The 10,514-nt window shown below is 35.2% G+C and overlaps 1 protein-coding gene across 1 annotated transcript; it reads left to right on the top strand.

Annotated features, from left to right (window-relative positions):
* Positions 1–4,035: 4,035 nt before the first annotated feature.
* LOC107840750 (putative late blight resistance protein homolog R1A-10) lies at positions 4,036–6,914 on the top strand. Its single transcript, XM_047396573.1, has 2 exons — positions 4,036–4,301; positions 5,643–6,914. Exon 2 carries the CDS (start codon positions 6,130–6,132, stop codon positions 6,904–6,906), a length of 777 nt encoding a protein of 258 aa, XP_047252529.1. The 5' UTR covers positions 4,036–4,301; positions 5,643–6,129; the 3' UTR covers positions 6,907–6,914.
* The last annotated feature ends 3,600 nt before the right edge of the window (positions 6,915–10,514 follow it).

The raw sequence follows: 10,514 nt of genomic DNA, 5'->3' as shown, positions 1-10,514 counted from the left end.
GAGAACTTATATACGACCAAGAAAGCTATAACAGTAAACAATTACTACAATAATTTGAACTTGAACACTTTGAACAAACTCAAATGAAGATATAACTACACTAAGAAACTATAGCAGATATCCATTTTTGAATATTATTTGTGAAGCTTATTTCCAAGATGGTTTATCATACAAAGTGTCTCTTTCCTCATTATACATAATTGTAAATTTACATTGATATCTAACCATTAATATCTATAAAATGGGACAAACACATGAAGACCCTCGGCATATGCCACCACTCCACCTTTGTCTGCAGTAACAACTTGCGGTATCATTCAGCGCTAAATAATTTAGACCATATGATTAAATACATATGCATATTATGTGAGATTTCAGCAATAAAATATGATTCTTTGAGAAAACACTTACTCAAAGATAGTAGACTTCATAGTTCACTGTTTTACAACTCTAACCTTTTCAACAATTGTTGGAAACTCAGCCTGCAAAGTACACGTATCCTCATATCACTTAGTTGAGAAACCCCTATACTTGATGCTCTATTTAGAGTTGTTGCTTCTATACCGCAGGTAAATATTGATAGGATCACCTAACTTGTCACTCGTAAAAGCTATTGTGAAGTTGGACAACAAAAACCTCTTGACTTTTAGTCAAAAGGCACTTGTAAATAAAGAGGTATCAAGTGTGTGATGAATTTCAAAGGAATAAGTTAAAATTTAAAGGGGTCTTCTTGGGAAGAGTGTGTTCTAATTAATTCTTCACCATATACCTTTAGTTTTTCAAAAAGATGAACAGTTAAGCCAAAAAAATTTCAGACTAACTCAACTTCTTCACACAAATAGACACACAAACAAAGAAAAAATTAGCACAAAAAAGGAAAAGATGGCCAATAGAAAAGGAGAAGTCATATTCTTTCTTAATTAAACCGGATTGAGTCGAGAAGCTCAAATATAAGCCATCATTGTGAGAGTTTATTTCCTTCCACTCCTACGCTAAATCTGAAAGATTTTAACAATAGGTAATGATTTATTTCAATAGTCTACTGAATGTAGTACCATATCTTCTTTGAACCCACACCAAGAAAGCTCCATAATTTGTTATAAAACATCATTATAAAAAATGAAAATAAAGCAAAATGTTAACCATCTAGTTACTTAAAAGTGAAATAAAGAGAAGGCAAGAGAGAAGAAAAGTAACCACATTTAGAATCTTAAAAGTATGGAACTCTAATGTATTACCTACAGTAGTTATAACATCAAAGTAAATCGCTGCATTATCTTTGTGTAGATTATGAAACTATTAAATTCAGTCTAGGGTAATATTACATAAGAAAACTCAAAATAAATAGACTCCATACACTGTCATTAAAAGCGTATAATATAGTTATCAACAATGTCAGCAAACATCAAAGAGTGTTCTAACGAAAGGTCTATTCTAGTGAAATTCTATACTGTTTTGCTTAATCTGTTTGTCAATAGGATAACAAATGGTAGTAGTACAAAGTGTACTATTTCTTGGAACAATCTTAGGAAGAGCATTGAAGATGGACTAAGGCAACAACATAGAGCTCAAACACAGGCTTAGTAAGAGACTAAAAAGAATGTAACTAACATCCCTATTATATACCAGTATTTTTAGTCTCAATATTCCATTAACGTTAAACAAATCAATTTTTAAATTTGGTAGACTTAAAAGAATGGCATTCATACAACAAACTTTCAAACAAAAGAAAAAGAACAGAGGATCCAAAACCAACTGTTGTAACTCGACAAACTGATCTACATGTCAAAAGACTGTTGTTTTTTCCAGAAAACTCATTTGTTTAGATTATAATGCAACTCTAAATGATTAGGGCTTTACTATTTTTTAAATTAGATAAGTTTTACTCTACTTGCACATGTAATTTCTGCACGGGGGGATTCAATAAAACCCCCTTCCTTAACATTAGATCAGCATTTGGACACAAATTCTCATAAGGTATAAGTAGGGATTATTAACATACAATTGTAGTTAAATGGAAGATATTCATTGTTGATTGTTTCGGGTATACAACAGATAGACTTCAATCCACTTAATGTTTTACGGATAAGAGTTTTTGTTAGCAAAAAGACATGAGTAGATGAGAAGGGAAATCACAAGTAAAAAAGGTAACATACCTCCAGTCGCCCATCGTTTTTAAACGATATTTTTGTGCCATTTATGAGTTTTTATAAACCTGTCTTTATTTGGTGGAGCTATAATGTGAAAGATTAGTCATGTTTGTAAGTTATTTGTCAATACCTTTCAAATGGAAATGAAAATTCATTAGCTAAAAGCAAAGCAAAAATTTTAAGTTAATGTTGATGAATTGAGACATTGGTTACGTTCCTTGACCTACTGCCCCGCGTAATGCAATTGTCCATCAGATGCTTCGTTTCATCTATTATTCAAACCATCTCTTGTGCTAATTACATTAACAAATCAACACCACTGAATACCAAATAAAACATAAATGCTGCAGGCAGATGATCTTATATAGATTAGCATCAAAAAATTCAAAGGAAGAATCAGCGAACTTTTTTTCGACTTTATGATACATTAGAACAAAACCGATCACGGTCAGTCATTTTAAAAGTACATTCATTAAAGACAAAGCCATAAAGGAAACAGAACATGGAAAATAATACATAGCAGTACTAATGATGAAACAACTAATAAATAATATCTGGAATATTCAGTTCCGAATCTCAAACCTTCTTTAACAAAGAGCTTGACCTGCATCTGTTCGTTGCCCTACTTCCTTAAGAAATAAAAGTTCATCAGTTGTGTAAAAACTGACCGCAAACATAATGTTTTCGCCTATTTTGCTTGGTAGTTTCAACAGTATAGAAATCTATATGTAGAAGAATTGGATTAAGGTAGTAAACTCCAACCTTCAATAGTCAAAATTGAAGTGAAATTTCAATGTTGATGCCCGAAGAATTGGATCAAGGTAGTAAACTCCAACCTTCAACAGTCAAAATTGCAGTGAAATTTCAATGTGATGACAGATTTGACAGTGACTTTGACAATGTCTGGCAGTTGGTGTTTCCACGAGAAAGAAGGCAACAAAGATGAAAAAGCTTCATTCTATCAGATATGAGATAGAGAGCAAAGTTATTTATCAGGGGAAATGATTGAGAAAGACGGTTTTTATCCAACAGTTAATATGAGATTTAATCTGACTTTTGAAATGTGCAGTTAAAAAAGAAACTGCTGATAATGGATTATTATTGTAATTGTGGGATAATTTAAAACTTACAAATTTATTAAGGTTTTTTTTTTTCATCTTTGGGGTTTTGAAGAATGACCAATCGGCAAATTGGACAAATGCCATATATGCCATATATGGATTAAGAATAGGTTTTTTTTCCCTCCATTTTAAAATATTTACAATATTTATTATATTATTATTTTTTTGACATTTAATTTTTTAATTTGATTGTAATTACTGACATTTAGTTTTTTTAATTTAATTGTAATAACTAATAACAGCCATAACTATATTTATTTTACTAAGTTGCCAAATGGCTTATTCATAGGATGCCAAGTGGCTTAATGAGGAGGCTTTATCCTTTCCTATTAATAATAAATAGATATAGATTTTAAAAGAGATAAGCATCCAGTATCCCCTCGAACTATGACCAAAGTTGCTACGACATACTTCAACTTCATAGGGTCCTATTACCCCCTGAACTCTATTTTAGTGTAATTTTATCACCCTTTTTTGTGTTGACGTGACACATTTATTACATAAAATGAGGCCTGCGTCAAAGGTTCCATGTCAGCTACAAAGATTGACAAAAGGTTCCACGTTACCTAAAAAGAATAACAAAAATATGCTAAAATTTAGTTCAGAATTAATAGAACCTACGAGAAATTTGAGTAAATCATAGCAAAATTGGTTGTAGTTCAGGGAGGTACTAAATGCTTTACTTTTTCTAAAGAATAATAAAGGTATATATCAAAGTAATCATCTTTTAGTAACTTATTGTCTTAAAACTACAACTGATGTATTCTTCCGTTTAAATAGATAAAAGCACTTTCCCCACATGCAACAATAATTGAAGTTCTCATCCTAATTTATCAGAAGGCAATAAAAATTAATACCATTTTAGTCATTCAGAGAGGTATCCATTTTTCTCTTGATTACTTGCTAGCTATCTTTTGTGTTTTGCACCTTTTCTTCATCCAGTCATATTTGTGTTCTTTAATGTTCTTTTTCTCATAGTATATTTGTTGCAGTGATCAGTTGCTTCTTCCCAACTCTCTACCATTGAAAGGTTAGTTTCAGTTAATTACTAAGTTAATAACTGTTGGTCGAGTGATCATCTAAGTTTGAAAATAAAACTGATGATCCAAAAGTACATAAATCTGTCAGCGAATACAAAACCAGACACAAAACTAGATAGGATGAGGTAGGAGGTCGAATCTAGAAGCATAGAGCGGCCACTACCTCGGATGTGACAAGTCTCTGCCCGAACTCAGCTGTCGTGCGGCGCACTCGTACTTAGATCTGTACCAAAAGGGCACAGTAGGGATGAGTATGGTTCACTTGTACTCAGTAGGTATCATAGTCCGACCGAGCAAAGTAGAAAATAAAGTATATAAAATACACACTATGGGCACGTCACTACAATCAGAAAAGATCCCAAATGGTATCCCATACCATCTACACTAACCGTTCTAATATAATACATATACCAAGTACAAGTACGAAAGAGAAGCGCAGAATAGATAGACATCAAATCAAACACAAAGGTACAATCACAAAGAGTGCATAATGTATGAAATGCAATGAGAATGCGGATGATGATGTGATAAGTTTGAGGTTGTCGCACAACCTCTGTATACACCTACAATGAAAAGAGCTTAGAAAAGATTGATTTTGAGCCTTGAATCTTGTAATCTATATCTTGTAATCTATGTGTTCTTGCTTCTAAGAATATTTGGGAGGAACAAAATGAGGGATTTTGAAAATTTCTACTAGTTTAGGACAGACTTTAGGGTTATAAAACAGGTTGGGAAAGTTACATGGGATGAAAGGACAAGTTTGCCCCTAATTTAATAAGAGAAAAACAAACTTTTACGGTGGAGAGGTATGATCCCCTGGCTCGAGCTCCGCCCCATGCTGCCCAACGCGCAGCTGGGATGCTGCCTCACTAAAATTTTTCTAACTTTTTGCTTGGGACTCGTTTTGATGAACGGTCGGTGCCGTTGGAAAGAAGACTCAAAAAGCTTTAATTTGGTAGGTAGTAGGCGACCAAAATCATTATATATTTGGATTAATGAACGTTGGAAGTTGACCCAAGTAAGAAGAAAAATTTTCAACTTAACTTTGAGCTAGGAGATTTCTATGACCTCAATTCATCTACAAAGATGTTCCATACTAAAGAATTGATTCTCACACTTAAAAAATAAATATAAACTATTGGGTTCAGGTCTATACACATATGAAGAAGGTTCAAACCGAAGACTAATAAATTACAAGATCAAAACTATTTTAGAAATTGTGAATAGCGAAGACTACTAAATCACCTATTCTTATTTAAATTATGAGTACCTTTTTTGCCAATCTGAGTATCACGTTACCTATAATACAATTGACCTCTTGCATCTTGCAGCTTGCAGGTCATAATCGCAAAGGCAAACGTGAATATAGTAGATATGGCTCATGCAAGTGTGGCTTTTCTTAAGTGAACAATAGAATCGCTCTTGAAATCCAATTCGACGATGCAATCTCTAATTGTGAATAATGAAGAATTTTGCACTCTTCATGAAAAAGTTATGTCCCTGGAAGCATTTCTCAAGAACTTTGAGAAAAACAATGTTTCTGGGGGAAATGACGGATTTTGAAGTAGAGTAAAAGAAGTTGCAAATGTTATTGAACAAACAATTCAACTAGGAGTAACTGAAGTTGTATTGGCAAATGATGAAAATCTGAGAGAAAAGTCACAAGAGAGGCTTTTTGATAGCCTGCAACAAGTAGCAGAGGACGTTGATCATATCTGGAAAGAGTTCAAAAAGATTCAAGATAAAGGCAAACATGCATCAAAGGAATCAATGGTTCAATAGTTTCCAAGCTCGTCAAAAGATAATATTGAGAACAATATGGTTGGACGTGATGATCAAAGGGAACGGTTGGTAGAGCATCTGACTACAGGCTACTCTGGTGAACCCAAAGTCATCCCGATTGTCGGGATGGGAGGCATAGGTAAGACAACCTTAGCGAACGAAGTTTACAGCGATACATGCATTCGTTCTCATTTTGATGTTTGTGCCTGGGCTACTATTTCTCAACAACACAATGTAAAGGAAATCTTGTTGAGCCTTCTGCGTTCTACAAAGGTTGACAAAGTTTTCTCGGAAAGTGAGGCAGAGCTGGCAAACATGCTACAAAAGAGTTTAAAGGGTAAGAGATATTTAATTGTATTGGATGACATCTGGAAAACTGAAGCATGGGATGCCGTGAGACAATGTTTTCCTCGTGAAAACAAGGGGAGTGGAATATTGTTGACGACCCCTAACACTGAAGTAGCGCGCTATGCTGGTACAAAGAATTCATTGCCGATGAGGTTCATGGATCAAGATGAGAGTTTGAACCTTTTCAGAAGTGTAGCATTTTCAAGTGAAGAATTACCATCTGAATTGGAGACTATTGGGAAGCAAATCGTAGATGAATGTCACGGGTTACCACTAACTATTGTCATGGTTGCTGGACTTCTCAAATCAAAAAGGGCAATAGAAGATTGGGAAAGTGTTTCTAAAGATGTCAAGTCATTCGTCACGAATGATCCTGATGAACGATGTTCACGTGTGCTTGGGTTGAGTTACGATCACTTGACAAGCGATCTAAAGGCATGTCTTCTGCATTTCGGAATTTTTTGAAAAGACAGTGATATTCCAGTGAAGAGATTAGTGATATCATGGATGGCTGAGGGGTTCCTGAAGTTGGAAAATGATTTGGAAGGAGAGGCTGAGAAGTGTTTGCAAGAGCTTGTCGATAGATGTCTAGTCCTCGTCTGCAAGAAAAGTCTGGATGGAACAAAAATTAGATCATGTAAGGTTCATGATCTAATATATGACCTGTGCTTGAGAGAAATTCAAAGGGAGAACATTTTTATCATGAACGACATTGTGCTTGAATTTAATTCAGGATGGAAATATCTCAGTATGCGAAAAATGCAGCCCTTTAAACGCGTGACTGGTGATGAAATTGATTATTGTCCCAATGGTCTTTATAGGGCTCTTCTTACCCCTGTACATCTTCAGTTGAGAGATCATGACAACAACGATCTTTTGAAATGAACCCGTTCTATTTTCTCTTCTTACCCCTGTACATCACATATTTTTCCCAAATCAGAGATTACTCATTTCAAATTACTCAAAGTCTTGGAGTTGAGACGCATAATGATTGATCAATTCCCTGTACAGATACTAAGCCTCATCTGGTTGAGGTACCTATCATTGCAATGCGGTAAGAAAGTAGGCATTCCTCCAGAAATTTGTAGGTTATGGAATCTGCAGACATTTATTGTTAAAGGGCCTAGTCTACGGAAAATAACTTTTCCTGAGGAAATTTTGGGACTAATGCAATTAAGGCATCTCAAACTGCCCGAATTTTATCTGCCAAATCCCCCTAGCGTATCTGCTGACAAAGGGAGTCACATGGGTTTTTCAAACATGCAAACTATTTCTTACTTGTCTCCATGTTGTTGCACGAAGGAGTTTATTACGAGGATTCAGAATGTCAAAGAATTAGGACTCAGTGTATATTGGATTGAAGAATTAGGACTCAGTGCATATTGGATTGACTCTTGGATTGACTATGATGGGCTTCTCAACAATCTTGTCCATCTGCAGCAACTTGGAACATTGAGTCTTACATATCGTTTTGGAGGATTTTTGCCAGCAAGTGCAAAAGCTTTTCCGGCAACTCTCAAGAAGCTGAAGTTAAAAAGTACTTATCTAAGTTGGTCGTACTTGGACATCATAGCTGAATTGCCTAACCTTGAGGTGCTGAAGATGATGTATGGTGCTTGTGATGGCGAAGAATGGCGTCCAATGGTTATGGGATTTAATTGATTGAAGCTTTTGTTAATTGAACATAATGATCTCAAGTACTGGAAAGCCAAAGATGACAATTTTCCTGTCCTTGAGTGCCTTGTGCTTAGATGTTGCAATTATTTAGATAAGATACCCATCGAGTTTGCAGAAATCCACATACTACAACTTATTGAGTTAAGAAAGTGTCCTCCCAAACTTGGGGATTCTGCAGCGAAAATTCAACAAGAACAAGAAGAGCTCGGAAACAACCCCGAAGGCATGAGTTCAGACAACTCGTTCCCCAAAACCGTGATTTGTCGATTTGGGTATACTATATTACGCTGGCCTAGTGTCGTGTGGTGTATTAGAATAGAAACTCCAATCCTTGAGGCACACTTGGATTGGGGCCTTCCCAGCCGAGTCAATGGCGGATTCCATATAGCCCGTGGAATTTTAGAATTGTAGGGGTGTACCACCTAACTCGGAATTAATACGAAGATTAGAAACTGCATTGTCAAGAATGATTTATGATTTTACAGAAAGGTGCCCATGTGTTTTGAAAACTATTTTATGTATGATGTTTGATAAATTGCTCTCCATTATTTTATTTACATAGAAGCTTTATTTTGGATTGCTCTGCGTACCAGTACATCTGTATTGACCCCCCCTCCCTCCAGGTTCTGAGGCACAGTCTAAGGGTCCTGATAAGCAGTAGATTTCATCAAACAGGAGTGAAGAGTATCAGTTGGTGAGCCTTCTATATTTCAGAAGGCCTAGTTTCTTTCAGACAGTTATTATTTATTATAGGTTTGGTCTACTGGGGGCCTTGTCCCAGTTTTCAGACAGTTGTTATTTGATCATGTAGTAGAGATTTCACAGACGGTTTTTAGACGGTGTTTAGTTGATATTGGATTTTATTCGTTATTGTTAAACTAGATTTAGATTATGACCATGTTTCCGTAGCAGATTTTATTTCCACATTTCCTATTTATGTATGAATAGTGAATATGATTACAAGTTAGAAGGGCTCTCGGGCCTTCATGGTTCAGGTTCCGTCATGAACAGGACCCTGGTTTGGATCGTAACATCTACCTTTACAGCAGTGCTTGAAGGCTATAGTGATGCTACTTGGAATTCTGATCCGAATGACTCTAAATCTATTACTGCTTGGATTTTTATTTTGGCTGGAGCAGCAATATCTTGGAGATCAAAGAAGCAGACATGCATTACTCACTCAAACATCGAGTCAGAATTTATTGCTATGTCTTCTGCTGGAGAAGAAGTTGATTGGCTGCGGAGTATGCTGATAGATATTCCATTATGGGGTAAGCCAATATCACCTTTGACTATACATTGTGATAATAAAGCTGCTATATTTCGGGCTTAAAGTGATTGTTACAATGGCAAGTTAAGACAAGTTCATCTCAAACACAGTCATGTGAGAATATTATTGGAGGATGGCATAATATCGCTTCAATATGTGAAGTCCAAACTCAATTTAGCCGATTGTTTGTCTAAAGGGTTAGGCAAGGAATTGGTGGTACAAACCTGTAATGGGATCGGAATAAAGCCTGTTGTAGGTTGATTGTACTTTATAGTAACCCTACCTGATGATGTAATCTTAGGTTCAAAGGGAAAAATAAGTAAAGTTACAATTGTGAAGCACATCAATAAAATTTCCTTTTTCCCTAGAGAGTGTGAGTAGATGTGCATAAGTTGAGATTTATTCTCTTGATAAATCTATAAGACCGATATCGGTTGGAGTAAATAATAACTCTTGATAGATTTGACAGTATTCCTACAAAAGAAAAGAATGAGATTATATTCTCTTATTAAGTCTATAAACCGATTTCGGATGGAGTGTGTAGGAACACTCTTGATAGATTTACTGATACTTTATTGTAAAGGAGAATGAGATTAATTTCTCTTAATGAAATTCATAGACTACTTAGTCGGAGTATGCAAAGTTACTCTTGATGAATTCACCGCACTAAGTGCAAAGTGGAGGCCGCTTCAATAAGATTTTTACGGGGAAATCTTAAAGCATTTAGCTAAAAAGATTCGGGACACATGGCCGTAAGGTGTCAAAGGATGTTGATTTTCACCGGAACATAGAAATATGCATAGAGTATTTTTCTACTTCATTCAATGAACCACTTAGTTCAAGATTTGTTCACTAGGGAGTCAATGATTTAGAAAGTCTTCACTAGCTAATGTTTCAAGTCCAAAAGACACCATTATTGATGCATGTTGCTAGATTGATGTCTGAAATGAATTTTGTTTTTTTTTTAAAGATAAAATTTCTTGATACAAGTGGGGGATTGTTGATTTTATGTTTCCATAAATTTTGAAACAAATACAACGGTTAAAGATTTTTAAGAGTTATGTTTCAATTAGTTTTGAAACAAATGCATCACTTAAAGTTTTGAGTTACAAAGGAAATGAATTTG

The sequence above is a fragment of the Capsicum annuum genome, chromosome 9 (assembly GCF_002878395.1).
Source record: "Capsicum annuum cultivar UCD-10X-F1 chromosome 9, UCD10Xv1.1, whole genome shotgun sequence".
In the NCBI taxonomy this organism is placed as follows: domain Eukaryota; kingdom Viridiplantae; phylum Streptophyta; class Magnoliopsida; order Solanales; family Solanaceae; genus Capsicum; species Capsicum annuum.
Note: the sequence above shows the minus strand (reverse complement) of the source record. Positions and strands in the feature narration are given on the sequence as shown.

Coding starts and splice junctions, on each gene's coding strand:
- LOC107840750 (XM_047396573.1), top strand. CDS start 6,130: ATGGTTGGACGTGATGATCAAAGGGAACGGTTGGTAGAGCATCTGACT.